This window comes from Arachis ipaensis, chromosome B06 (genome assembly GCF_000816755.2).
Source record: "Arachis ipaensis cultivar K30076 chromosome B06, Araip1.1, whole genome shotgun sequence".
Lineage (NCBI taxonomy): Eukaryota > Viridiplantae > Streptophyta > Magnoliopsida > Fabales > Fabaceae > Arachis > Arachis ipaensis.
Window position 1 is genome coordinate 10944972 of NC_029790.2, and position 26182 is coordinate 10971153.

The 26182-nt window shown below is 34.4% G+C and overlaps 2 protein-coding genes across 6 annotated transcripts; both read left to right on the forward strand.

Annotated features, from left to right (window-relative positions):
- On the forward strand, window positions 2708-8630 carry LOC107645999 (translation initiation factor IF-2). 3 transcript variants are annotated; one of them, XM_016350167.2, is made up of 9 exons: window positions 2708-2875; window positions 3980-4023; window positions 4186-4306; window positions 4397-4460; window positions 5202-5526; window positions 6166-7206; window positions 7386-7535; window positions 7627-8085; window positions 8118-8630. In XM_016350167.2, exons 2-8 carry the CDS (start codon window positions 3997-3999, stop codon window positions 8056-8058), a joined length of 2160 nt encoding a protein of 719 aa, XP_016205653.1. In that variant the 5' UTR covers window positions 2708-2875; window positions 3980-3996; the 3' UTR covers window positions 8059-8085; window positions 8118-8630. The 3 variants fall into 3 exon arrangements, with proteins under 3 accessions (XP_016205653.1, XP_016205652.1, XP_020959610.1); XM_016350166.2 differs by having other exon boundaries at window positions 7627-8628; XM_021103951.1 differs by lacking the exon at window positions 8118-8630 and having other exon boundaries at window positions 7611-8003.
- On the forward strand, window positions 21276-22865 carry LOC107645998. 3 transcript variants are annotated; one of them, XM_021103952.1, is made up of 2 exons: window positions 21276-22317; window positions 22725-22865. In XM_021103952.1, the coding sequence occupies exon 1, from the start codon at window positions 21525-21527 to the stop codon at window positions 22020-22022; it is 498 nt and encodes a 165-aa protein (XP_020959611.1). In that variant the 5' UTR covers window positions 21276-21524; the 3' UTR covers window positions 22023-22317; window positions 22725-22865. The 3 variants fall into 3 exon arrangements, with proteins under 3 accessions (XP_020959611.1, XP_020959612.1, XP_020959613.1); XM_021103953.1 differs by having other exon boundaries at window positions 22745-22865; XM_021103954.1 differs by having other exon boundaries at window positions 22748-22865.

The following is a 26182-nucleotide window of genomic DNA, read 5'->3' on the forward strand; positions in this document are numbered from 1 at the left end:
TTTAAGTTATATTATTTTAAAATTTAAATATTTTAAACATATAAGATTATTTATGTGTTGTTTATCACATACTTCTATGATAATATTCTCTAGATCTTATATTAACAAAATTATTAATAATATGATATACTAACATAAAGTTCTGAACCCCCACCCAAGAGCGTGCAAGTTAAACAAAAACTCAAACCAATTGTCGTGTGACTTTTTTCTTGATGGCGTGAATAATGGAAGCAAATGCCAGAAATATGATGCAAATTTAGTTTGCAAGTAATATAGACACGCATTCATAGTGTGTCAAACAGGTACACCTTTTGGAGAGAATGATTCCCTGAATGAGTACGTATGGATTGGAGAGAAAAACACTAAAATAATCGTAGCTTTTCGTTAGAATAATCATAAGTTTTTTTTTATTAGCCTGCCTTTGAATAAAATAATAGATCTAATTTTATTATTCAATCACCAGAGTGTTAATATTAATATTAATTTGGAAAAGAAAAGGCTGGTTAGTTGTTAAGACTTAATAAGTCAGTCAAAGAATACGATATGAAGGATTAGTTAAAGAGTTAGACTAAACAAGCAATAATAGATACTATCTTTAATTTCTTCTATAAAATGACAAATTACACAAACAGTTGATAGCTTGATTTAGTTGCAATTTAATTTCTACCAGAAACAATGTATACATATAACAAAATTAGATCAAGCTAGCCATATACATTTTAGGCCCTAGTTAAGCTAATGATTGGTTTCAATTAGCTTAATGGTTTCAGAAAGGTTCATGCATCAATCATTGCACATGCAATCAATATTCCTTTTAACCACCCTACTAATTTGGATTGCTAGCAAAAACAACAACTAGTATTGGCAACGTAAGTGATTTGTAGCCATGTGTTAGAATTTGGAAAGAAATAAATAAAAAGAGGTAATCTTGTCTTTATCTGCATCAAAATTGACTAAGTTCTTTGAAGCACGGTGGCATCCATGTATTATATAATGCACCACAAGGAATGAACTTTAGATCAGAAGCAGAGTAGTGTGAATAATGGTGCAAATGGGGTTCCAATATTTGGGCACAAGAGGCATGAGAAGTGGGTATGAGAGGCTTGGAAAACAACGTTGTTGGGTGAAATCTGTGAATGGAAGATTACGAGGTATTAGGTTGTCACGGTTAAAGAGGCTTTCCCTGAAGGCTTTCACCATCAGCAAGATCATGAGAATGTACAATGATGTTGTCAACAGAATGAACCTGCAGGAAGTGTTTGGTAATGCTGCTGTTGTTATTCCCACACAATGGGGTCTTCCTGTAATCTCTCATCATCATCATCATCCATCAGTTCTTTGAAAGAAAACTCATTTGCTATTAATTACTAATATTGTTTGTATTTTACATTGTTTGGGACTCATTCTTTTGTATTGTAATTCTTTTTGGCCCCATAATTTTTTTGGCCTAATGTTATGGTTGACTGTTATTTTGCTTCTAATGTATGTCCTTATAGTATAATTGAATTCTGTGAATCCTATCAGAGCTTCATGCATATAAACAAACAGTGAAATTACCAAATATTTTGTTTTAGGGGAAAAAGTTGCCAAAAAAATTGAATTACACTCTGGTAGTTGTAATCAACGATGATTTCGGAGGTCTCATTTCTTTGTAGTCAAACATTGACAGAATGTGTTATATTAATTATAGTTCTCATAGTTTATTAGGTTTTTATTTTTTTTTTTTAGTTGAGTTCCTTTAATTAAAAAATATAAAAATTTAATTAAAAATTCGATAAAAACTATAAAAATAGAGGAGTAATTAAATTTTATTGTTTTTAATAAAAAAAATTGAGCTACAAAAGATGCTAGTGTCCTTAGTAAACTAATCTGTTGAGTGTTGTGAACAATGTGCATTTGATAGAATGTGGCTTCAAAGTTCAAACTCCGTAAATTTGACCTTGAATACCCTTCCAAGATTATTACTATAGACATAACAAATGAAAATATACTTGGAATTTATTCTCAATGAAATATTTGAAAAATAAATTAAAAAGAAAAGGAACAAAATCAATTTCGCTAATAATATTGAATAAACAAAAAAGTGAATCAATATTAACACACTAGTAAGAATAATGCTATTCAGAAGCTTTTTTGTGCCCTTTTGCTACCAAGCCTCAAAGAGCTATAGCAAGCCTTCTTCTACTGTTGGGTCCATTGGGCCTATTAATTTGGGTTTAGAGGTCAAACATTACCTAATTGATTATTTGTTCGTAAACTTCAGGGTACTTTTGTAGTTTTTTCTTAAATAAAGTAACAAATGGCAGCTGAGACTTAGCTCAACTAGTTAAACCATGTGTCTCTTAATATGTTGCACCCGGGTTTAAACTATGGTGAGTACACCAAATGTTGAATATGAACCCTTAAATATTGTGTGGGTGAGTATATAGTGTGGATGTGTTGTGATACTTAGAATTGAGGGTTGTCTAATCCACTTGACAAAATTGAAGTAAATTAAGATTTCAGATGGTTATTTTGTTGAAATAACTAACTGAATTTTTTAAAAATTTAAAATTTGAAATTGGAGAATTTGAAATTTAAAATTTGATGTGAAATAATTGAATGAAAGTTTTTAAATTTATTATTTATTTTTATTAGACTAAATAACCAACCCATTGTACATATTGTCAAGATTCTTCATTGACTCCCTACCGAAATTTTTTTTTTAAAAAAAAGAAATCTTGGTCGTGGCTTTGGCGGTGGTAGTAGCCTCTTTGCTCGACGTACTCTTCCTTTAGCCGTTCCTCGCTCTGCCATACACCCACCGCCCACCACCACCATAATCATCAACAACCGCCTTAAAACGCAATCCTCTCTTCTTCACGCGCACACACAGGTCTTTTCTTCTCTCTGTTTAACCAACAAATTCCCGTTTTCTTTCTTCTTTTTACACTGCTCTGTTATCGTTCCAGACTCTATGCTTGAATTGCTAGTTTCCAATATGTTATGCTACGGAAGTGTTGGTGGTTTGGAATTTGGATTTGGTTTCCGTGAGTCCATTATACAGATATGGAATGTAGTAGTTAATGCTTCAATTTGTGTACGTTATTCCATTATTTATGAACCAAGTATACAACGCTCTATGGATGCCACTTGTTTTGGATTTCTGGGTTCTCAAACCTGCTTCACCTTCATTTGGTTTTTGGCCTTGTTGCCCAGCTTGTCTCTTACAAGCTACAAGAGATAAGAATAGGGCCTTTCCTTACAGTCCTCTATTCACATCACATTGCTTTTGCCATTGCAATTTGCAAAGGATGCTAAATTATGTCATATGACTTCCCTGTAATCGGAAGGGGTTCATTCTCTAAGCTTTTTTTATTTATGAACCAAGTATACAACGCTCTATGGATGCCACTTGTTTTGGATTTCTGGGTTCTCAAACCTGCTTCACCTTCATTTGGTTTTTGGCCTTGTTGCCCAGCTTGTCTCTTACAAGCTACAAGAGATAAGAATAGGGCCTTTCCTTACAGTCCTCTATTCACATCACATTGCTTTTGTCATTGCAATTTGCAAAGGATGCTATAGTATGTCATATCACTTCCCTGTAATCGAAGGGATTCATTCTCTCTAAATTTTTTTTGGTGGGTGGGGGAAGGGGGGATGGGATTTAAGTTTGATCAAATTCGATATGATTGTTGCAGAACATTTTGGCAGTGATTTTCATTGTACAACTTCTATTGGTCTTTATCCATAGCACCATCTCAATTTATTAACTTCCCAATTTATTGTGCATAAACTGAAATTTGAAAAACGTGTGTTGGATTTTGGCTTTTTACCCACTTTTGTGTTTACTTATTCCACTAACTATATGAAATGTGTGATTTTTTTGTGGTTATTCCTGATGAATGAAGAAATCCACCATTAATGAGCTGCCAATTACTTCCATCATTTTCCCTGTCTATTGTTTTTTAAATATATTGCAATTTGTTTAATTTTGCAGATCTATTATACTTATGAATGGCGTGGCTGGAGCTTGGAAAGAAGGTAAGTTATCTTTTAATTTTATAGTATATTATTTTCATTAAAAAAAGAAAAGGTTACACAGCTTGCAGGAGATCAGGCTGTTCCCATAAATAATGCTATGCCATACAATTTAAAGACATAATTTTATTTACTGACAATGTACTGTTTAATACCTGAGTGCAGAGAATTTATATGAATATTTCTAGAGCTTTGAATACATCTTCATTTAGGCGTGTGGCAGGGTCAAGCAGTGGACCTATTTATACTGCACAATCTGTTTATGCATCAGCAAGATGCATGCCAGGTAATTAAATTAATGCTTTATGCTTTTAATATTATATCTCCTGCACTTGTATGTTATAAACTTACAAATTCTTATAACTACTTGACGCAGACCTCATCAGCCACACATCTGTGGGAGTGGCTAGTTTTTTCAGTGGGACTAAAGGTGATATACGGTAAGATAGTGTTCAAATTTCAAGTTTCAGAAGAAACATTTGTAACATCATAGTTTAGCTAGTAGAATGACGATAGCATTTGCATGGAATATTGGTTGAGAGAATCATGATCTTACATTAAGTAAAGTTGTGCGCTTGCACGGCATATGGGATATGGTCTCCCATTGTTCGATGTAGATGCTGATTTGAAGAGTTCTTTTTGGAAAACTTTGATAACAATTCAACATTCACTTGGAGATGCCTTCATCTCTCCTCCCTTCTGTGATTGTCAAGCCATTTTAGCCATGGTTTAGTTGTTTAGCTGATTTGCTTAGGGGACAAGGTAGCAGCTTCTTTAAAACACTATTTTTTGCGTTTTAGTTTCAGTCTGTTTCAACTTCTATTAAATAATTTCCTATATAATAAGTAGTCACATGAGTAGCTTGTAGCTTTTTAATGAGATTTAGTCTAGTATAGACCATAAGGTTATTTGGGCTTTGAAAGATTAGGCTTAGCCGCTTAGGCCGTCTTTAGAGATATGCAATTAAACCTATTATAAATAGTCTAGATATTAAGTGTTCAGCATTTTTGAGCTGCGGTTGAAAATGTCAAATGATATATATATTTGATTAGACCTGAAAGAAAGAAAGTGACGTTATTTGAAAACTACAACCTTGTAAACTTATAATGATTGACTTATATGCAAAAAGAAAATGCTTATATTTAGAAAGGGTAGAGGTAATGAGTTTGTTTACGATATAGGTGCTTCCATGCTAGTCCGGAAGTTTGGGCAAGAAGAGGTGATGAGGCATTTGGGTTGAAGGCCCCAAAGAAGGAGAAGTATGTAAGAAAGGAAGGTAGGAACCAGCCACCTGTTGAAGCTCGATATGTCCCTCGTAATGTCAAAGCACCCAAATCTAATCCTGATAAAACAGTAGAAGTATTTGAAGGCATGACCCTTGTTGAACTGGCAAAGCGTACTGGAAAATCAGTATCTTCTTTGCAGGATATCCTCACAAATGTTGGTGAAAAGGTTGAATCAGAGTTTGAACCTCTCAGCATGGATACTGCAGAGCTTGCTGCAATGGTATTTCCCTTCTTAGATAATGTTAAATTAGTGAAGACTAGAAACTAGCCCCATATTGATCCCAAAGTTGGGTTGTCAGTTCGTGTTATTTTTTTTTCAAAAAAACCTAGGGAAGAAACAGGTAAGACTGGGCCAAAAGTATGAATACGTTAGTTTTTGATGTTGCTCCCTCCATGCTCACATAAGTGTACATCTCCAAGGCTTAACTTTTTTACGATTCCCTGCCCTTTTAGAAAAGCTAGCAAGTACCAATTATTTGTTTAATAATTTGGAAGAGTAATTAACTAAGAGAGGGAATAGTTGGAATGAAAATATCCATGTAATTTTGTAAAATAACTTACTCTAAAATTGAAGGCTTAAATAAGCTTTTGGTCCTATAAAATACCCATTTCTTGGTTCTGGTCCCCATAATATTTAAGCCAAGATTGAAACATATTTGATATCTTGTTTATTTGAGAAATGAGGGAGTAATTTACTTTAATTTAAATTGTCAATGTAGCCTTACACATATATTTTTACACGTTTAATTTTTTTGCCTTCATAGTCAATCTTATTTTGTCTTAATTTGCCATATGATACACTTCCTTTTTAGTTTCTATTTCTTGATTTTTTGTTCATATAATTTTCTTGCTGCTGCAGGAAGTTGGAGTCAACGTTAAGAGGTTACATTCAGTTGAGGGTACTGAAATTGTACCACGCCCTCCAGTTGTAACAGTGATGGGCCATGTTGATCATGGTAAAACTTCTCTTCTCGATGCCTTGCGACAAACATCAGTGGCAGCCAGAGAGGCTGGTGGCATAACTCAACATCTTGGTGCTTTTGTGGTGGTCATGCCATCTGGGGCATCAATCACATTCCTTGACACCCCTGGTCATGCTGCATTTAGTGCAATGCGAGCAAGAGGTGCAGCAGTCACAGATATAGTAGTGCTAGTTGTTGCTGCAGATGATGGAGTGATGCCTCAAACACTCGAAGCCATGTCCCATGCAAAAGCAGCTAATGTACCAATTGTTGTTGCAATTAATAAATGTGATAAACCAGGTGCAAATCCTGAGAAAGTAAAACTGCAGCTTGCTTCAGAGGGCTTGATGTTGGAGGAAATGGGTGGTGACATTCAGGTCATTGAAGTTTCAGCACTTCAAAAAACCGGACTGGATAACCTAGAGGAAGCTTTACTCCTTCAAGCCGAAATGATGGATCTGAAGGCACGAATTGATGGGCCTGCTCAAGCTTATGTGGTAGAAGCAAGGCTTGACAAAGGACGCGGTCCATTGATAACTACCATAGTTAAAGCAGGGACCTTAACTTGTGGTCAGTATGTGGTTGTAGGCTCAGAGTGGGGAAGAATAAGAGCTATTAAAGACATGGTGGGAAGGTTAACTCAACGAGCAACACCTGCAATGCCTGTTGAAATTGAAGGGCTTCGAGGGTTGCCAATGGCTGGTGATGATGTTATTGTTGTTCATTCTGAGGAGCGAGCCAGAATGCTTAGTTCTGGTAGGACAAGGAAATTTGAGGAGGATAGACTTAGGAGGAAGTTGAATGAGGGCATCCCATCTACATTGGAGTCATCAGAGGAGGTTCCGCAGAGGGTTGAGATGCCAATAATAGTAAAGGCAGATGTTCAGGGAACTGTTCAAGCTGTCACAGATGCATTGAGAACTTTAAATAGTTCTCAGGTACGTAAAGATATCTTTTTTTCAAGTAAATGAGCTTTAAACAAAATATGTCACTGACAGAAGTGATAAATGAACTTTCAATGTCCAATAATCAGGCTTCCAAACTATAACTATCTTGTAGAGAAAAAAGTTGGATATATCTAGTATTCGCTGCTAAGCAAGTTGTATTTTGTTGTCAGGTTCTGGTGAATGTTGTTCATGTTGGTGTTGGGCCCATCTCTCAATCTGACGTGGACTTAGCACAAGCTTGTGGTGCGTGCATAGTCGGATTCAATATCAAGAATCCACCCACTGCTCTTAGTCAGGCAGCAACTCGTGCCAGTATCAAGGTACTCTAACTAGTGCAATGGAGATTAAGATTCCGTGACATTACAACTTTGAATTTGTTTTGATATGAATATCAGTTTGGCTTAATTGCAGTTGATTCTGCACCGTGTTATTTACCATCTTTTGGAGGACATAGGAAATTTGATAATAGAGAAGGCCCCTGGTACTTTTGAGACCCAGGTGGCTGGGCAGGCAGAGGTGCTGAACATCTTTGAAGTGAAAGGGAGCAAGTCAAAGGGACCTGATGTTAAGATAGCCGGTTGTCGGGTTGTAGAAGGTTTTGTGGTGAGGACAGGAACCATGAGGCTCCTGAGAAGCGGGGAAGTCGTGTTCGAAGGAAATTGTGCATCTCTTAAGCGGGAGAAGCAGGATGTGGATACTGTGAAGAAGGGTAATGAGTGTGGATTAGTTATCAGTGATTGGTACGATTTCCAGATTGGAGATGTTATTCAGTGCTTGGAACAGGTCGTCAGGAAGCCCAAGTTCATTAAGTCAGAGAGTGGTGCTGTTCGAATTCAGTGCTGACACAGTCTTGTGCTCAATTTTACACACCAAGCCACCAATAAACACTTACATTAAGGTAATTAATTATCGTTGCACATAGAGAAGAAAGACAAGGGTGATTAACTGTAGAGGTATAGTGTAATAGGTTTTTGACACCAAAATTCCTATTAGGAACGAAATGTGTTATACGGTACCATTCCACAAACCCTAAAAAAAAAAACTTAAGGGTTTATCTATATCTTGTGTTCTTAAGTGGACATGATAAGATTATAAATTGAGAAAGTTTTTATTTATTAGAAATACAAAAAATTTAAGTTTTTAATACATTTGTTTTGCATTTATTAAATGAGAAAAAAATTAAAATCTTTCAATAATGATAAGCTTATCATGCGGTCTTAGAGCACATATTAGTTAAATTCAAAACTTAAATAGTATTTTCAGTGCAGATTACAAAAGATATCAATCTAATGGTGGGGAGTCCAGATATAATGAATTATAATTTTGTAATCTTTTTTTCTTTTTGGCAAACTAAGTTCTTGTAATTTGACTTGAATTAAATGCCTAAGTACTTCAACTGAGGTTGTACTTTCAGATTTTTAGGAAGCCACTGTGCATGGGAAAATTGGCAAGAGTGATGCCATTCTTTTGCCATTCTGGGATAACAAATTTGAATATCATTTGCAATGAAGTGAAATTTCAAATATGGAGATCATAGGTGATTTTTTATTTTTTTATTTTTTATTTTTTATTTTGGTTTAATCGCTCGGGTGTTCTCTCATCGCTGGAGTGAATTTCTAACTTTTTTTTAGTTTTTTTTAAAAGCAATTTTTAATATCAAATTACATTTTTAATTTGTTTCAAATTTTTTAAAACGCTTTCTTCCAGTCCACGTATTTGTTTGGCTGGAATTTGTCCTCTTCGTTTTTTCAGTTACACCATATCTTTTTTTTTTTTTAATATAACAAATTGTACTATTATTCCATATTTCGCTTGAAACAAAATCATATGCAAAATTAGGTTGGTCGAATAGTTAGTTCACTTATTTGTTTAAACGTTGGAGGTTCAAATTCTATTATGTATATGTAGCAATCCATTGATCCTTGAATGAAATTCAGATTTGCGACAAATTAGTCCTTGATCTTTCGAATTGAAAGATACCGTAAATAAAAAAAATCATACGCAAACTAAAAACCAACTATTCTTATGTGTGGTTTTACCTAATACTTCCAATGAAAGAAAGAATAGACAAAAGTACACTTGAAAATTTACATGGTGGTCACAATTACACCTAAATTATTTAATGAGTTACGTGTACACACGATTTGTTTGTTCTAATGGACACTAAAAGAGTTTTCAATGAAACAAAGAGACGAAATGAATTGTTGATCTATCATTGAGTAATTGAATGTCTGTACATTATTAGATGAAGCAACTCTCCTATATATAGCAAGCAACCATAATTCTATTAAAACAGAAAATAGAATAATAGAATTGAAAATAAGATAGACTTGACTATCACTTAACAACTATGACTTGACCTTGATCTGTTATATTACATTCTTTATCTCTATTACCCTCCTTCAAACTCATGGTGATTTTGGAAATAACCTTGAGTTTGAAATGAAATTTCTCAAAGGTAGGAGCTGATAAGGCCTTAGTGAAAATGTCAGCAACCTGTTCTGTAGAGGGAATGTGAACACTGAACAACCTTCAAGTGATTTTGAATAACCCTCTCATGGACAAAATGCATATCCAAGTCAAAGTGTTTTGTCCTGTTATGAAGAACAGAATTTTCAGCAAGCAACACAGTATTGATGTTGTCACAGAAAAGAGTGGGAGTACAAGAGAGTGGAATGCGAAGTTCCTTCAATAAATTTGGTAGCCAGATGATTTTAGAATCTACTACAGCTAACCCGCGATATTCAGCTTCTGTGCTAGACCGGCTAACTGAAGATTATTTGATACGGAACGTAACCCAGGATAAGATGGAAGATCAAAGAAAGGGACTCCTCTACCTCAATTTGATTTCCTGATGCAACAGTTAAGGGAATCACTCTACCTCACCTGTTCACACCCAAGTTTCTCAAAGAAACTCAAAGAAAATTTCATTCATCAAAAATTAAAAAAATGGCTACCAGGGTTTAGAGGGTTTTTATACCTCTTAAATTTAAATCCCTAACTCATAAGTTCACTAGAATAAAATATGGGCCAAATCATAATTGGGCCTAAAACAAACAAATAACAAAAATAAAATAAACATAGAATAAATTCTAAGAAAGTGATGTCTCTTTTAATTCATCTTGACTAATGAGAGTCTTCAATGCATCTTGTAAAATAGTAAGACGTGTGACTTTTGATAATCGTTAATCATTGTCTTGCCCAATTCTTGATGCATCTCCTGAACACATGATTTAGCCATGTTTGCAAAACCTTCTTTTATTCTCTTAGTTGTTGCTCTTGTAATTGGACCAATTGGCATATGACAGTTCTCAGTTTGTTCCATAGGGCTCGTATCATTCCCTCCCTCCTGAAAAAGATTCGACCTCGAATCTGCATCACAAGCAAAAGGAGATAGGTCAGAGACATTAAAAGTAGCTGATACATTATACTCACCTGGAAGGTCAATCTTGTAAGCATTGTCATTGACCCTTTCAAGCACTTGAAATGGACCATCACCCCTAGGGTCTAACTTGGATTTTCTTTGAGTAGGAAATCTCTCTTTTCTCAAATGAACCCATACCCAGTCACCAGGTTCAAAGATAAGTTGTCTTCGACCTTTATTCACCCGTTGGGCTATCAACTTATTTTTCTGTTCAAGCGATTCACGTGCTTTCAAGTGCATTGCTTTAACCTTTTCAGCTTTACCTTCTGCATCCAAGCTAACAATATCACTCAAAGGCAAAGGTAATAAGTCCAAAACAGTTAAAGGATTAAAACCATAAACAAGTTCAAAAGGAGAAAACCCAGTAGAAGAATGAGTAGTTCTATTATAAGCAAACTCAATAAAAGGTAAACAATCTTCCCAAGTTTTCAAATTCTTACCAACAGCAGCACGTAATAAGGTCCCTAATGTTCTATTTACTACTTCAGTTTGACCATCAGTTTGAGGATGACAAGTAGTAGAGTATAATAATTTTGTGCCTAATTTACCCCATAAAACTTTCCAAAAATGACTCAAAAATTTGACGTCACGATCAGAAACAATAGTTTGGGGAACACCATGCAAACGCACAACCTCTCGAAAGAATAGATCAGCAATATTTGTCGCATCATCAGTTTTATGGCATGCAATAAAATGAGCCATTTTACTAAATCTGTCTACCACAACAAAAATGCTATCTCGACCTTTTCTTGTTCGAGGCAAACCAAGAACAAAATCCATAGAGATATCAACCCACGGATGCATAGGAACAGGTAAAGGGGCATACAAACCATGTGGTAAAGACTTAGATTTAGCCTGCTTACATGCAACACATTTAGCACAAAATTTTTCAACATCTCTACGCATGCGGGGCCAGTAAAAATGTTCAGATAATACATCCAATGTCTTATGCACACCAAAATGACCCATCAAACCCCCATTATGTGATTCAAGAACAAGTAAGTCCCTCATAGAACAAGCAGGCACACAAATTCTATTACCACGAAACAGAAAACCTTCATGTCTATAAAATTTGTTAAATGCACTATGTTCACAAGAGGCATAAATAGCAGAAAAGTCAGAATCAGTGACATACAACTCCTTTAAAAACTCAAACCCCAATAACTTAGAAGTAAGTGTAGTAATCAAAGCATACCTCCGAGATAAAGCATCAGCAACGACATTTCCATTCATCCCCTGGGTTCATTCGAATTTGATGATACCCACTTTTTAAATCAATTTTAGTGAATATACATGCACCATATAACTCATCAAGCATGTCATCTAACCTAGGGATAGGATAACGATACTTTACCGTAATTTTATTGACTGCGCGACAATCGACACACATTCGCCAAGTACCATCCTTCTTTGGAACCAACAAAACTGGTACAGCACATGGACTCATACTCTCCCGGATGTGACCTTTGGCTAATAACTCCTCTACTTGCCTTTGAAGTTCCTTTGTCTCTTCAGGATTACTCCTATAGGCTGGTCTATTAGGAATGCTAGCACCAGGAATAAAATCGATTTGGTGCTCAATCCCACGTAATGGAGGCAAACCACGTGGTACGTCAGTAGGGAAGACATCGGCAAATGCCTGCAACAAAGAGACAAAGCTATTTGGCAAATTTGGGTTAAGGTCAGTGTCAGAGAATAAAGTATCCCTAAATCGAACCATAAACAAAGCTTTCTTGCCTATTAAAGCACTCTTTAAATCTCTCTCTTTTGCAAAGAAACACAATTTGCTCTCAACTTTCTTAATTTTTTTTTGTATTTGTACTACTCTCAGGACATGGACTCTTTTCTTTCTTTTCACTCACCTTTGGGCCTTTTGCTATATTCTTTTCACTCATAGCCTCTTTTCTCTCAGATTTTTCTGTTATCTCACATCCCATGTTCCCCTTGGTATCCTGTTGAAGCTTCAACTGGTCAAGGTAAACCTCCTTAGGTGATAAAGGAGCAAGAGTGATCTTGCGACCATTAAAATCAAAGGAGAATCGATTTGTATAACCATCATGAAATGCGCGACGGTCGAACTGCCAAGGTCGCCCCAATAATAAATGACAAGCTTGCATTGGCACCACATCACACAAGGCCTCATCAACATACTTGCCAACAGAGAATGCAATTGTCACCTGTTTGTCAACCTTGATCTCTCCACTGTCATTCAACCACTGCAACGTATATGGTTTAGGATGTCGAACACATGTCAAACCCAATTTCTCCACCATAAGTGTACTAGCCACATTAGTCCAACTCCCACCATCAATAATTAAACTACACACTTTTTCACCCACCAAACATCTAGTGTGAAAAAGATTGTGGCGTTGCTCTAGACTTTCTTCTTTCACCTGTAAATTCAAAGCACGTCTAACAACAAGAGATTCACCATGGACTGCATACTCAACATCTCCATCAGAACAATCCTCCAAAGATGGCATGCTATTATGATCAGAGTCATCACCACGATCAGAATCAGACACAATATCATCTCCTCTAATAACCATCAATCTCCTATTTGGGCAATCACTAGCATAATGACCCATACCATGACACTTGAAGCATTTAATATCTCGATGTCTAGAAGTAGCAGAAGAAGAGTTAGAATTACCTTTCTTCTTCGTAGCATCAAGCAATGCATTGGATTCAACACCCTTAGTCTTTGTTGTGTCAGCACTACGAGACTCCCACTTTGGATTAGCATGCGAGAATCCTCTTGGTGCTCTTCTTTGTTGTTGCCTCTCCACCTTCATTGCCATACTGACCAAATCATCTATCTCCACATAATGATGTAACTCCACCACATCAGCAATTGCTCTATTCAAACCACCCACAAATCGTGCCATAGTAACCTCAGTGTCCTCTTCTATGTTGGCAGTAATCATAAGCATTTCCATTTCCTTATGGTAGTCTTCAACGGACTTGGAGCCTTGAGTCAGTCGATGTAACTTCTGATGCACTTCCCTGTAGTAGTACGAAGGCACAAATCGTTTCTTCATGAGGCGCTTCATAAGATCCCAAGACTCTATAGGGTGATCATCATTCCGCCGTCGTGTCTTCACTAGTTCATCCCACCAAAGCAAGGCATAGTCAGAGAATGCAACTGCTGCCAAACGAACCTTCTTTTCCTCAGAGTAATTATGGCAAGCAAAAATTCTTTCCACCTTACGTTCCCACTCCAAATAAACTTCAGGATCATTTCTCCCTTTGAATGGTGGTATTTGCATCTTGATGGTGTTGATATTGCTATCTTGACTTTTATGTCGAGGTGTTATAACCCCATCAGAGTCATCATCAGAAGGTACATGATTCTGACGCCGATTCCGGAAAGGTCCTTGTTTAGCAATCTTGGATAGTGTCTGTGTCACCTCTTGCTTCCATGCTTCCAATTCAGTCAAGCGATTAGTTAAGTGTTGAATGGCCCTTTGCATCAATTCCATGTCCACTACAGTATCTTCAGAATGAGCTGCCATAACAATGAACCTGTAACAAAAATAGTATAAAAGAACCTCACAAGCACTCACTCCGTGTTTCACTCAAAGATGGACACTCGTGTTTATTCTCAAAATTGGCTTTTACCCTCTATTGAACTTACCACTCTTGCCTTTTACCACTCTTGAATCTCTTTGACTGTTGCACTTTAGAAAGCAAATAAAAATAAAAGATAGAGAAAATCCGACGCAACGATAAGAGGAAAAGATGAATAGAATAATAAAAGGGACAAAGACACAAAAGACAAAAGATCAGAATAATAATAATTAAAAAAAATAAAAATAATAAGAATAAGAATAATAATAATAACGTACGTAATGATTTTTTTTTTTTTGAGATTGTTGCTTTGTTTTGTTTTTTTTTTTTTTTTTTTTTTTTTTTTTTTTTTTTAAAAAACAAACCTTTTTTTTTTTTTTTTTGGGTGTTTGCAAAACCTTCTTTTATTCTCTTAGTTGTTGCTCTTGTAATTGGACCAATTGGCATATGACAGTTCTCAGTTTGTTCCATAGGGCTCGTATCATTATTTCTTACTTGACCATGAAACAAGATTCGATCCCAAATAGATTCCATATCCACAAGTAGATCTTCGATCATCAATATTAGACCCCCAATTGGAATCTGTAAAACCAAATAGCCTTAAATCAGTAGAAGCATGAAACAATAGTCCTTGATCAATAGTGCCAGCCAAGTATCGCAAAATCCTCTTTACACATTTCCAATGTGTGAGAAACGGTTGTTGCATATACTGACTAACCTTATTTACTGAAAAGGAGATCTCAAGCCTAGTAAGAATTGCATATTGCAATGATCCTACTACAGACCTATATAGATATGGATTATCAAATTCATCATCTCCCTGATTTGTGAGTTTTAAATTTGTGACCATAGGAGTAGGAACTCCTTTGGAGTTTAGCATGTTAGCCTTTTCTAACAGTGAGTGTATATATTTTGATAGAGACAAATGGAAAGAATTTGAGGATAATTTAGTAGCTTCTATCCCAAAGAAGTAGCTAAATTCTTCAAGATCCTTTAAAGAGAAGTCATTGTTCAATTGAGTAATGGTGGTTTGAATGACTCTGTTATTATTACGTGTAATAAGAAGATCATCAACATAAACTAAAATGTAAAGAATAATATCACCAGAGGATTTAACAAATAAGGAAGGATCTGATCTTGTTCTATAGAAACCAAAAAAAGCAAGAGTTGAGGCCAATTTCAGAAACCAAACTCGAGGAGCTTGTTTAAGGCCATAAATAGATTTATTTAACTTACATACATATGATGAATTACCTTGCTGGAAGCCTGGTAGTTAAGACATGTAGACAAGTTCCTTAAGATCCTCATTCAAAAAAAGCATTATTGAAATCTAGCTGTCTGATTGTCCAATGAAAGCTCAGGGCCAAAGAAAGCACCACCCGAATTGTAGAGGGTTTGATCACAGGAGCAAATGTTTGATCATAATCGATTCCTTTTATTTAATGATTGCCTTTGGCCACCAAACGAGCCTTATACTTCATGATTTGGCCATTGGGATGTCTTTTAATGGCAAAAATCCAAGTATCCAACAGTAGCCAATAACCTCATCAATGAAAGAGTTTTCAATGAAACAAAGAGACCAAATGAATTATTGATCTATCATTGAGTAATTGGATGTCTGTACATTAGATGAAGCAACTCTATTATATAAAGCAAGCTACCACAATTCAGTTGAAACAGAAAATAGAATAACAGAATTGAAAATAAGTTAGACTTGACTATCACTTAACAATTATGACTTAATCTTGATCTGTTATATTACATTCTTTATCTCTATTAGATACATTCACCCTTCTGGCAATGGGCGTGGGCCTCCATTAACAAAATTGCACATGTGTAATGTTTTAGGTCCAACATGGCACTATTACTATGAGTCACGCTGCCATGTAAGATAAAATCCTTTTAAAATTAAATTAATTAAACCTAAATCCTCTAACTCCAAAAATTGCATAAATTCCTTGAACCCTAACAAAGAACAAAGAACATGGGTTCACTTAGGATTTCTCCACAACCAAACAAAAGCCTCTCCTCTTCAATCTCAAGTTCTCCTAGTTCTCTCTCTTTCTCTGTCATTTCTCCAACACTACCTACAAGTTTGTCAATCCTTAAAACCTGTAAATCCAAAAATTTTCCTCTTCTTTCAGCACACTCAATCTCACTTCACTCCCTCCTCTCACCTCTCAGAAGTGGCCCATCATCGCCGTCCATCATTTGTGCCGCTAGGCCGGAGCCGGACGGTTCGTCGCTAGCGCTCATCCTCTTGTCTTCCTCGATGTTCCTCAATAGCCTCCTTCATCATGATTCATCACTGCTCGTTGCCTCGCCGCCTTGTCCATCGTAGTCACGTCGCCTCACTGCCTCAGTTCTGTCGGTTTCCTGCTTTCTATTCTCATTAGGTTCGCGTTCGCATTCTGGCAGCTCATGGTTCCTCATTCTCGCGTAGGCTTTTACAGTTCTAGCATTATGTTTCTACAGTTCTACTTTTGCATATCTGCTTCTACTTCTACGATTAGAAAATTATTGTTAGATATTAAATTTTTTTTTGTTATTTTAAATTTTTGTTCTAGTTGATTGTTTTTCTTGCTTTTGTTTTAAATTTTAGCTCTAGTTTATGATGCACGGATACTAACACGGATATGAGACACGACACGATATGGGACATGCCGACACACAAATTTTAAAATCTTATAAGATATGGGAACACGCATATATATAAAATATGATGTATTTTTTAAAAAAAATAGTAATGATACTTTGATATTTATTAATATTAAAATATAAATTAATTTTTTAATGATTTTTAATATCTCATTTTAATTATACAAAGTATTTAAAATATTTTTTTAGTTTTAATAAATAATAATAATAATATATACTATTTCTAAATTTATTTCAATAATACATACTAAAAATAAGGTTGGACACGCTAACACGTGATAGCATTTAGATGTGTCCAAGCGTGTCGGAGAAATTTTTTTTCTTTTTTATTAAAACATAGTTGGACACGCGTGTCGAACGAGTGTCGATGAGTGTCGTGTCCAAAATGTGTTCAACATGCAGACATGACAACTCAGCAAAGTGTCCGTACTTCATGGGTTCTAGTTGATTAAATTTGATACTATTGCTAGGTCTTAAATTTTTCTTTCAAATTCTGGCTGGTTAATTAATTTTTCAAAACTTTTTCTCTTCCTGAAACGAAGTCATGTTCTTTGTTCTTTGTTAGGGTTGTAGAAATTTTTATAATTTCTGAAATAAAAAGATAGAGGGTTAGATTAATTTCACTTAATAAATTAATTTTAAAAAATAATTATCTTACGTGGCAACAAATTGCCACATCACTCATAATAATAATTCCATCATGGACTCAAAATGTTATACATGTGCAGTAAAACAAACAGAGACATACGTTTATTGTTGGAAGAAGAAATGTTTCTATCGAAACAAATAAATAGTGTGTACGCATGACTCATTAAATAATTTGGGTGTAAATGTGATTGTTGGTACAAATTTCGACTTATAGATAAATTCAATTACAATTCATCAAAGTTGAGGAAAAGATCGATAGATCAGACCTTTGGCTATAGAAAAAAAACACTTTCGACTACGATAAAGGATGATAGTCAAAGTCAAGGGCTGTATGATGAAAAATGAGCTAAAACCGTAGAGACCATGTGGTTAAATACAAGCATGATGAAAAATATGAGATTGAAAAGCAAGGCAAGACAGAACGTGAGAGTGTCCACTATAAAAATTTTTCAGAGTCAAAACAAGATCGTGGTTTGAAAAAAAGGAGGAACTACCAGGAGCAGGTCCTCCCTTAAGGTCTTAAAAAGGGGGGGGAGGACTTCAATAAAAAAAAACACTAGATTATCATGCAAATTCTGTAAAATTTCTCAGTCTCAATGATGTAACCAAAGATTATGGAGTATAAGTACATATGAGTGTTAGGAGCTCATTTTATTTTATTATTTTTTGTTTTTCTTTCGTTTAATTTTTTTGTTTTAAATATTTCATTGTTATTCTGTTTTCTTTTAATTTCCATTTCACTTTTACATTTTCATTTATTCAAAGTTTTCTTTTATTTATTTCACACACTTTCATTTTATTTGTTACAATTTGTCATTAATAGTTCGACGTAATTCGTTTCAATACGAATACTAAATACTTTCTAAGTCGGGCTCATTATTTTCAGAAGAGTCGTATCTGCTCTCTAAATTGAAATCTTGATACAAGTTCGATTCAATATTTTATTAAGATTATTAAAAATTGAGTGAATCAGTGACTATTGTGTGAATTTTTAAGTGTACTTTTTTGTCCATTGTTTCTAAATAAAATAAACATTTGTAATGTGTTGCGAGTAATGTTTATAAATTTTTTCCCTCGTGTGCAAACTCTTTTCTCTTTTTCTTCATTTGCAAGATATAGCCTGTTATTTATTATTGGATAATAATAATAATAATATAAAGTAAACACGGGTCCATAAGACATGCATCTATCGCGACGGTGCTGAACATGGTAGGTATCTGCAACTTGGCTCATCTTTTTTCTCTGTCCACTCATCCGTAGGAGTCGCTAAATGTCCACGTCCTCCAACTCAATCAGCAATATATCGGCAATATTACTCTATTCGAATAATCAATTGCGTAAGGAATTATTCTTCTACGACCTTATTGCATTATAATAATAGTAATAATTTCTCCTGTTTCGTCGTTTGGCATGTGTCAAAAACGTGTTTTTTCTTTCGTTTCTTCGAACTATTAAACTAAGCAATTCAATTTGAATTGGACCTGTCCACTATTAAAACGGTAGCTTACTCTTGAATTAAGCACACTACACATATTATACACGAAATCAAGAATTTTGTTGTATTTATTTATATGTGATTAAGTTTAATAATAAAAGTGAACGCTTGTTTTACTCGATGGGGTGAGGAAACAACAGGGGGCCTAACTCCATAACAAAACAAATACTAAATTAATCAATTGGTCCCAGTAATCATCGAACACAGCATTTAAAATACGTAGCACCCCATATATCCCACACGTGGCCTCTGCCCTGTAAAGTCTGCAGCTGATATTACCAAGAGGAGTTATGCCCTACAGTCATTCTAAGTTCATAGTCAAAACCGTTTTTAAAAAATATTTTGATTTTTATTTTTATTTCTAAAAAATAAATTTAATCAAAATTATTTTCAAAAGATTTAAAATTAATCACGTTAATTCTTTTGTCCATTTTGTCACTAACGACGTTAAATTTATTGACGTAGCAATTAACTTGATAATCCAACCCAAACTAAATCCAGATCATACCCGCTTTCAATCCAACCCAAATTTAAACCCAACCAAAAACAGCGTTCCTTCTTCCCACATTCAATAGTTTTTTCATCTTCTACCTGAAGCTCCACCACGCCACTTTGCAAGGTGTTCCACGTCGCCATCAGTCTCTGTATGTTCTTCTACTACAATGCTGTCGGTCCTTGTCCGCAGTTCTTCTCTTTGTTCCAATCCCAAAATTTCTTTTCTCCTCCTCTTCCCTCCCTTTCTATTATTCTTTTTGCCACCAACACTAAAACCCTTCTTTTCTATTGAAGTTCGCTTGATGTTACTGTTCATTTCTTGGTTTAATTGAGGTTCATTTGGATCTAAAAATGAATTCGATGTATTTTTTTTAATGATTGAGTCTTTTTAACTACTTCTTCAAATTTGAACTAATTTTGGTTTATTTGTGTGCTAATTGAAGTTCACTTGATGCTACTGATAAGTATTGACCAATTTTTTTAGCAAAGAAGAATGAAATTATTCATTATCATTTTATTTAATTGTATTAGATTCCACTCTATTCCATTCAATTAGTTCAGTTTTAAACAAGCAGTCAAAAAGACTCAATCATCAATAAAAACACATTGAATTTATTTGTGGATCCAAATGAACATCAAATAAACTAAGAAATGAATCGAAATTACTTAAGAAATAAAAAACTTGGTTAATACTTAACAGCAGCATCAAGTGAATCTCAATTAACATACAAATGAACCGAAATTAGTTCAATTTTGAACAAGTAGTCAAAAAGGCTCAATCATCAACAAAAACACATCCAATTCATTCCTATATCCGAATGAACCTCAATTAAACTAAGAAATGAACCGAAATTACCTAAGGAATAAAAAATTTGGTCAATACTTATCAGCAGTATTATGTGAACCTCAGTTCAATTTTGAACAAGTAGTTAAAAAGACTCAATCATCAACAAAAATACATTCAATTCATTCTTGGATCCAAATGAACTTCAACTAAACTAAAAAATGAATCGAAATTACTTAAGAAATAAAAAATTTGGTCAATACTTATTAGCAGCATCATGTGAACCTCAATTAACACACAAATGAACCAAAACTAGTTCAGTTTTGAACAAACAGTCAAAAAGACTCAATCATCAACAAAAAACGTATCGAATTCATTTTTGGATCCAAATGAACATCAATTAAAAGGAGAAAAAGAAAAAACACAGTAACAACAGCGATAAAAGAACGATGATTGAGAGAAAATACGTGAAGAAGAATTAGAAACGCGAAGAAGAAGAATGAAGAACACGAAGAAGAAGAATGTGAAGACGAAAAAGGAGGAATGCAAAAAAGAAGAAAAAGAAACGCAAAAAGTTTGCATTAGTGAAGTGTAATAAAAGTGATTTTTATTAAGTTTGTGCCAATTTAGTTGGACTTCGTTATCAAAAAGACTTAAATGTGTAATTCGACTGCAAAAATAATATCGTATCACTTAAAAAAAATATTTCAATAAATACAATGACTTCTATTATTTTTAAACCATTTAAATATCAAAATTAAAACAATAAAATTTTAGAGAATTTATATGACTTTTAATTATTCATATTAGCCTTCTATCAAACGTTTATGCGTCAAAAATTATTTAAGAATTTAAATAAGTCAGATTTATAAAATTTAAAAATAAAATAAAAATAATTAAATTTTAGTATTAAATTAAAACTCACGTACAAATTTAAAAACCAGATTCACTATTACTTGGGGATTAAAATGAAAGTGAGGCACCATAACAAACTAGAAAAGGAAAATAAAATTTGATTCGGTTACGCTACAGTATTAAGTATTTAAGTTAATTTACGCAGTTCCCGTTTCAATGAATTATTATTATTTGGGCAATGCCGTTGCAGACCACTGTGGCGAGGTTCGCGAGCACACCCAACCTCACGCTATCATTACCACAATCGAAATTCGAAAACCCTAAATGCTCCATTTCTCCTTAATCTCCATCCCCTATCTTCAATAACACGTTTCGATTTCATGTCTGCTCCCGCTGATGAGATATCCAATCTCGTTAATGGTAGTGTTGCCGATGACGATGAAGACGACGACGACGACGACGAAGGAGAACGCAGCGCTGCTGCACCTATTGGAAGCAAAGCAAGAAGAAGAAGAGGTGGATTTGGGAAGGCAAAAGAGATGGCGATGCATCAATTCACGAAAGCCAAGACTCAATTGCGCAGAGTCAGAAGCAGGAGGGCTCTGCTTCAATCATCGTCATCGTCAACGTCTTCTGCGAATGCAAGTAGAAGAGGCTTTTCCGGTAAGGAAACTAGTGTTAGAGGCACCGATGATTATTATAACGGAAGTAAATGCAAGTTTTGTTTTTCGCGTCCGAGAGTGTTGGAATCCCCTGAAGAAGGTGGATCTTCTGTCACCAGTGATCCCAATGACCCGAAATTCATCAATGCAATGTTGAGGCTCTTGATAGAGAAGAATGATTTTCATTCCAAAGAATGCAATCCACACATGGATTGACACTTGAAAGGTTCAGTTCCTTTCTGAACCTAAACATTGATCGTTGATGCTGCTGTTATTGTTGTTGTGATCTCTGAGTTTGTTGTATCAATTATTTGATATTTAATTTGCTGTGTTGTGGTGCCCTGCTATGCAAAAATGGTTGAAATCAAAGGAATTTGGTTCCTACACTTTTGGATGATGAATGGATTTGGATGGAAAGGTTTAGAGCAGTGTGGTCCAAGAAGTTGTGGGCATCACAAGGCACTTGCCGCCATCATTCGGTGGTTACAGATTGAAGATTAATTTAGAACAGGTGAGTGTACATTGGGAACGAAAAGATTTACTTATATAGATAAAAGAGGTTGCTTGATAAATTGCTGGTAACTAGATTCTTTGAGATTCTGGAAGCTTGTGCTTTTCCTCAAAAAGAGAGATGGTGCTGTACATAGTCATAGTAATACTGAATTTTGAACCCAGTCATTTTTAATTATGTCTTTTTAGCTCTTAGGTCTCCTTCATTGGTTTCATGTACTGTGGAAAAATATTCAACATGTCAAATTAAACACTGGCTTTAGTTCGTCTCATTAGTTTGATTTTGACCAGAAGTCATCCTGTTTTGCAAAACTGCATGTATTTGTTATATAATCAATTGCTTTTCTTGCAATTTCTAATCACTTTTTAGTTCTTAGTGTATCAGTTTTGTATTTCATCTTATGATAGATTGTCTACCTTTAAAGCAGCAGCTCTTATGTCACTTTTCATCGAGCAGGATAGAAAGTAGAAACCCTTTCATTTTCATTGTGTAGCGGCTACATTATTGAATCATGTATCAACCATTATTAAATTGAATTGAATTTTCAATGGAGTGTACATTGCATCTACTAGTATATGATGGATAAGCTGGCAGTTTCCCATACTAAAATGATAAACATAAAATAGATTTAGGTCTTCTAAAGTGAACATATTGCTAAAGTGAGAAAATGGTGTCTTAAGTGTTAACGATCATTTGATCATTTAATAGGTCCCACATAAAGTTACTGATCGAAGAATGGTTAGGCCCTTGCTTAATCACATAACATGCTCACTTTAAAAGGAGCCACGTCCCAATAAACATCTCTCTTGTCACTTGCATCAGTTGCATGTTGAACAGTTATTGTTATAGTCTAGCAAGTAGCAGAGATTATCTTATTGATTTTAAACTTGATAGTGGCGACCATTTAATTGTACATCTTGGTCCTGCTTTAGACGTATGTTTCTTGACTTATTGCATTCTTTCAAGTGAATTTTATGGCTTAACCCAGATGTGCCCATGCTTCTCTCTTTATGATGTATGTCTTGGTCAATGAAGACATTATATTTCTCTTCTAAGTTCTTCAAACTTAAGCATTAATGTGATAAGCTTGCTTCATTTCCCATTCTTCCAGTGTTGGGCCAGGTTGCTTTTGCTGCATCTGCACTGTCCCCTTCTGTACTCTGTTCTGATAACTTTTGTCCGTGCTTTTGTTTGGATGAGACAGAAAAGTATCTGGGTTTCTATTAGAGAACTCTAAAACCATGGTTGCTAAATTTTCAATTAGAATACCAATCATGCTATTATTAAGTACTTTTAGGTGCTTTTGGAATAAGGTGGTTTCTTATTTTGCAACAATGGGCGTGTTAAGGTGTGTGGTAAGTAGAGATAACAATTAGCTTGGTTCCTCGGTTCTTACTTTTTACTCGATGAGCTTAATTTTTCAATTAATAAAATTAATCCCATAATTTTACATTGTCAATCAAGTTAGTTCTTCTTTAGTTTATCAATCAGGCGTTAATGTGGAACGTCAAATGGGGGATCAATGTGATTGTTATCCCAACACGACATTAAAATTTAATAGTACAGAGTATTCTTCAAATTAGTTGCTAAATAGATATAATAAATTAATAATCAAATCGGTATCCTAGTTTTTATCTATATTAAAGTATTGTTTTTGTCCTAACGTTTAAATCGTCCTATTTGTATCCCTAACATTTGTAAAAGTGATTCAATGTTATCCTGCCGTCAATTACACATCATGAGAGCTTTAGTTTGAGTTTTAAAAATCTCTTCTTGAAGTTAGAATACAAATGTCTAGGATAGGGATAGGATCAATGATCTACTCCGAAAAATAGCTCATAAAATGTTGAAACTAATTTTTACAACATCTACATAATTCACTTTTCTAGGGACATAATTGAATCTAAACACTAATAGTGGGTATAATATTAAAATCGAACACATCCAAGTGAGACCTAATTGAGAATAAATACATCTAAGTGAGAATAATTGAAAAATATAATTTGATTTGTTAGTATAATTGATAGTAGGATAACATTAAATCACTTTTATAAACGTTAATGATACAAATAAGACGATTTAAACATCAGGGACAAAAACGATAATTTACTCTTTTATCTATAATCAAATTGATCCATTGCTTGAGGGATCAGTTTAATTGAAACCCTTTTGTGCCAGCTTACCTAATGACATACCACGTGACAGCCAACATTCGTTGCAAGCTTTTTGTTAAAGTCGTTTATTGGTTAACTGAGAAGAGAGTAATTTGGTTGACAATTTAAAATTAAATAATTAATTTGATCAATTTAAAAATTGAGTGAACATTGATCATCACAAAAAAGCTGAGAAACTAATTTGATTTCGGTATCTTAACTTTCTTCTACATGTAAATATAATTTACTCTTGACAAATATTTTCTCTACACGAATACATGTATATATGATCTCTTCTTAATATGATTCAAAATTTCAAACGATAATTTTGTTAATGAATATTAGGTATTTGTCTCTAAAAATGATATATACACACAAAAATTCAGTAACTAAATCAACCATTATATATATATTATTTAACTCATTTAAAATATATAATTTGTATTTTAATATGCATCCTATACACACAACTAATTTGATAGTTCATTTTTTGTGTATGTTTGTCAACATTACAAAAATGGTAGTATTCATAAAAAAAAAATTAAAAGTTTAATTTATCAATCTATTGAAAAGTTAAAAATTTGTACTTTTGTAACTTTAACAAGTACTTACACCCACAAGCCACAAGAAAACAGCCGATTCTTCATAAATTTTGTAATTGATTTGTGTGAGACATGCATATGAGTCTAAACGATGTGATGAGTTCATCTATCATATATGCTTTCTTTTGCGAAGAAAATCAGCCATGAAATACCATGAGTTTGATTCTCAGGAAATATGTGACGGTGTTTTGACAAATAGATAAAGAAAAAATGGTATCCTTTGCCCAGCCTTTATTCCGAAAAAACTTTTAGCTTTGGTTGCAAACAGGAATCCCAAAAGTAAAAGCTTTATATTCCAATTTCCAATAGATGATTCAAACCCAAAAGAATATCTGGATGCTCTAAGTAGATAATTACGAACATCTCATCCGGTCAGGGGAAAAATACACTTCATATTGTGGGGTGCAAAATATACTGAATGAAATGTGACCGTTACTGTAGTTACAAGAGAAAACGACAAGGGTGGTGAAATGGTTACAGCAGGATAAAAAAAAAACAGAAGGAATTTGTTGATAGTGCTTTTACATTGGTTTATTACTGTATGCTTAAACCGTTGTTGATAGAATGAAGGAAAATCACATCACGTGGTTTTCATTTTGTTGTTTCCCTTCCCTGTTACAAACACTTATGGGGCCATCTTCAAACAAGCCTGCACATGAAGGATGACACTCTCTTGTTGCTACTTATTTATGGTGTCAGTTTTAAATGTGTTTAGTGATAGATTAAATGTTAAGATATTTACAATCAGTGTTTCAATTTAGCAATATCTGTTACTTTAGTTATTTCTAAATTAAACTAGTATTTAGAAGGAATAGCAGCACACTATGAATTTAACGATTATCGTTACCTTTGACGTCTGAAATTGTAGCCGACATGAAAGGAAAATAGAAAGTCAAAGATTAGGTAATTAAAGGAAGGAGGCAGGGAGAGGAGTTACGGTGCGGCTAGGCCCAGGATAAGACAGTGTATACAAAAGAAAACAAAAAAGTAAAAAGCCGCCCTTTCCATTTTAACGACAAATTATTGAGCGAAAAAAAGAGATAATTATAATATGAATTTAATTTTATCCACCTAAGCTGTAAAGTATTTTACATCGATGTTTATTTTTTT

Bases quoted from the DNA above. Each gene is read 5' to 3' on its own strand.
- LOC107645998 (XM_021103952.1), top strand. From the start codon at position 21,525: ATGTCTGCTCCCGCTGATGAGATATCCAATCTCGTTAATGGTAGTGTT.
- LOC107645999 (XM_016350167.2), top strand. From the start codon at position 3,997: ATGGCGTGGCTGGAGCTTGGAAAGAAG. The intron at 4,307-4,396 runs GTAATTAAATTA...TACTTGACGCAG, and splicing joins ATCAGCAAGATGCATGCCAG to ACCTCATCAGCCACACATCT. The intron at 5,527-6,165 runs GTATTTCCCTTC...TTGCTGCTGCAG, and splicing joins CTGCAGAGCTTGCTGCAATG to GAAGTTGGAGTCAACGTTAA.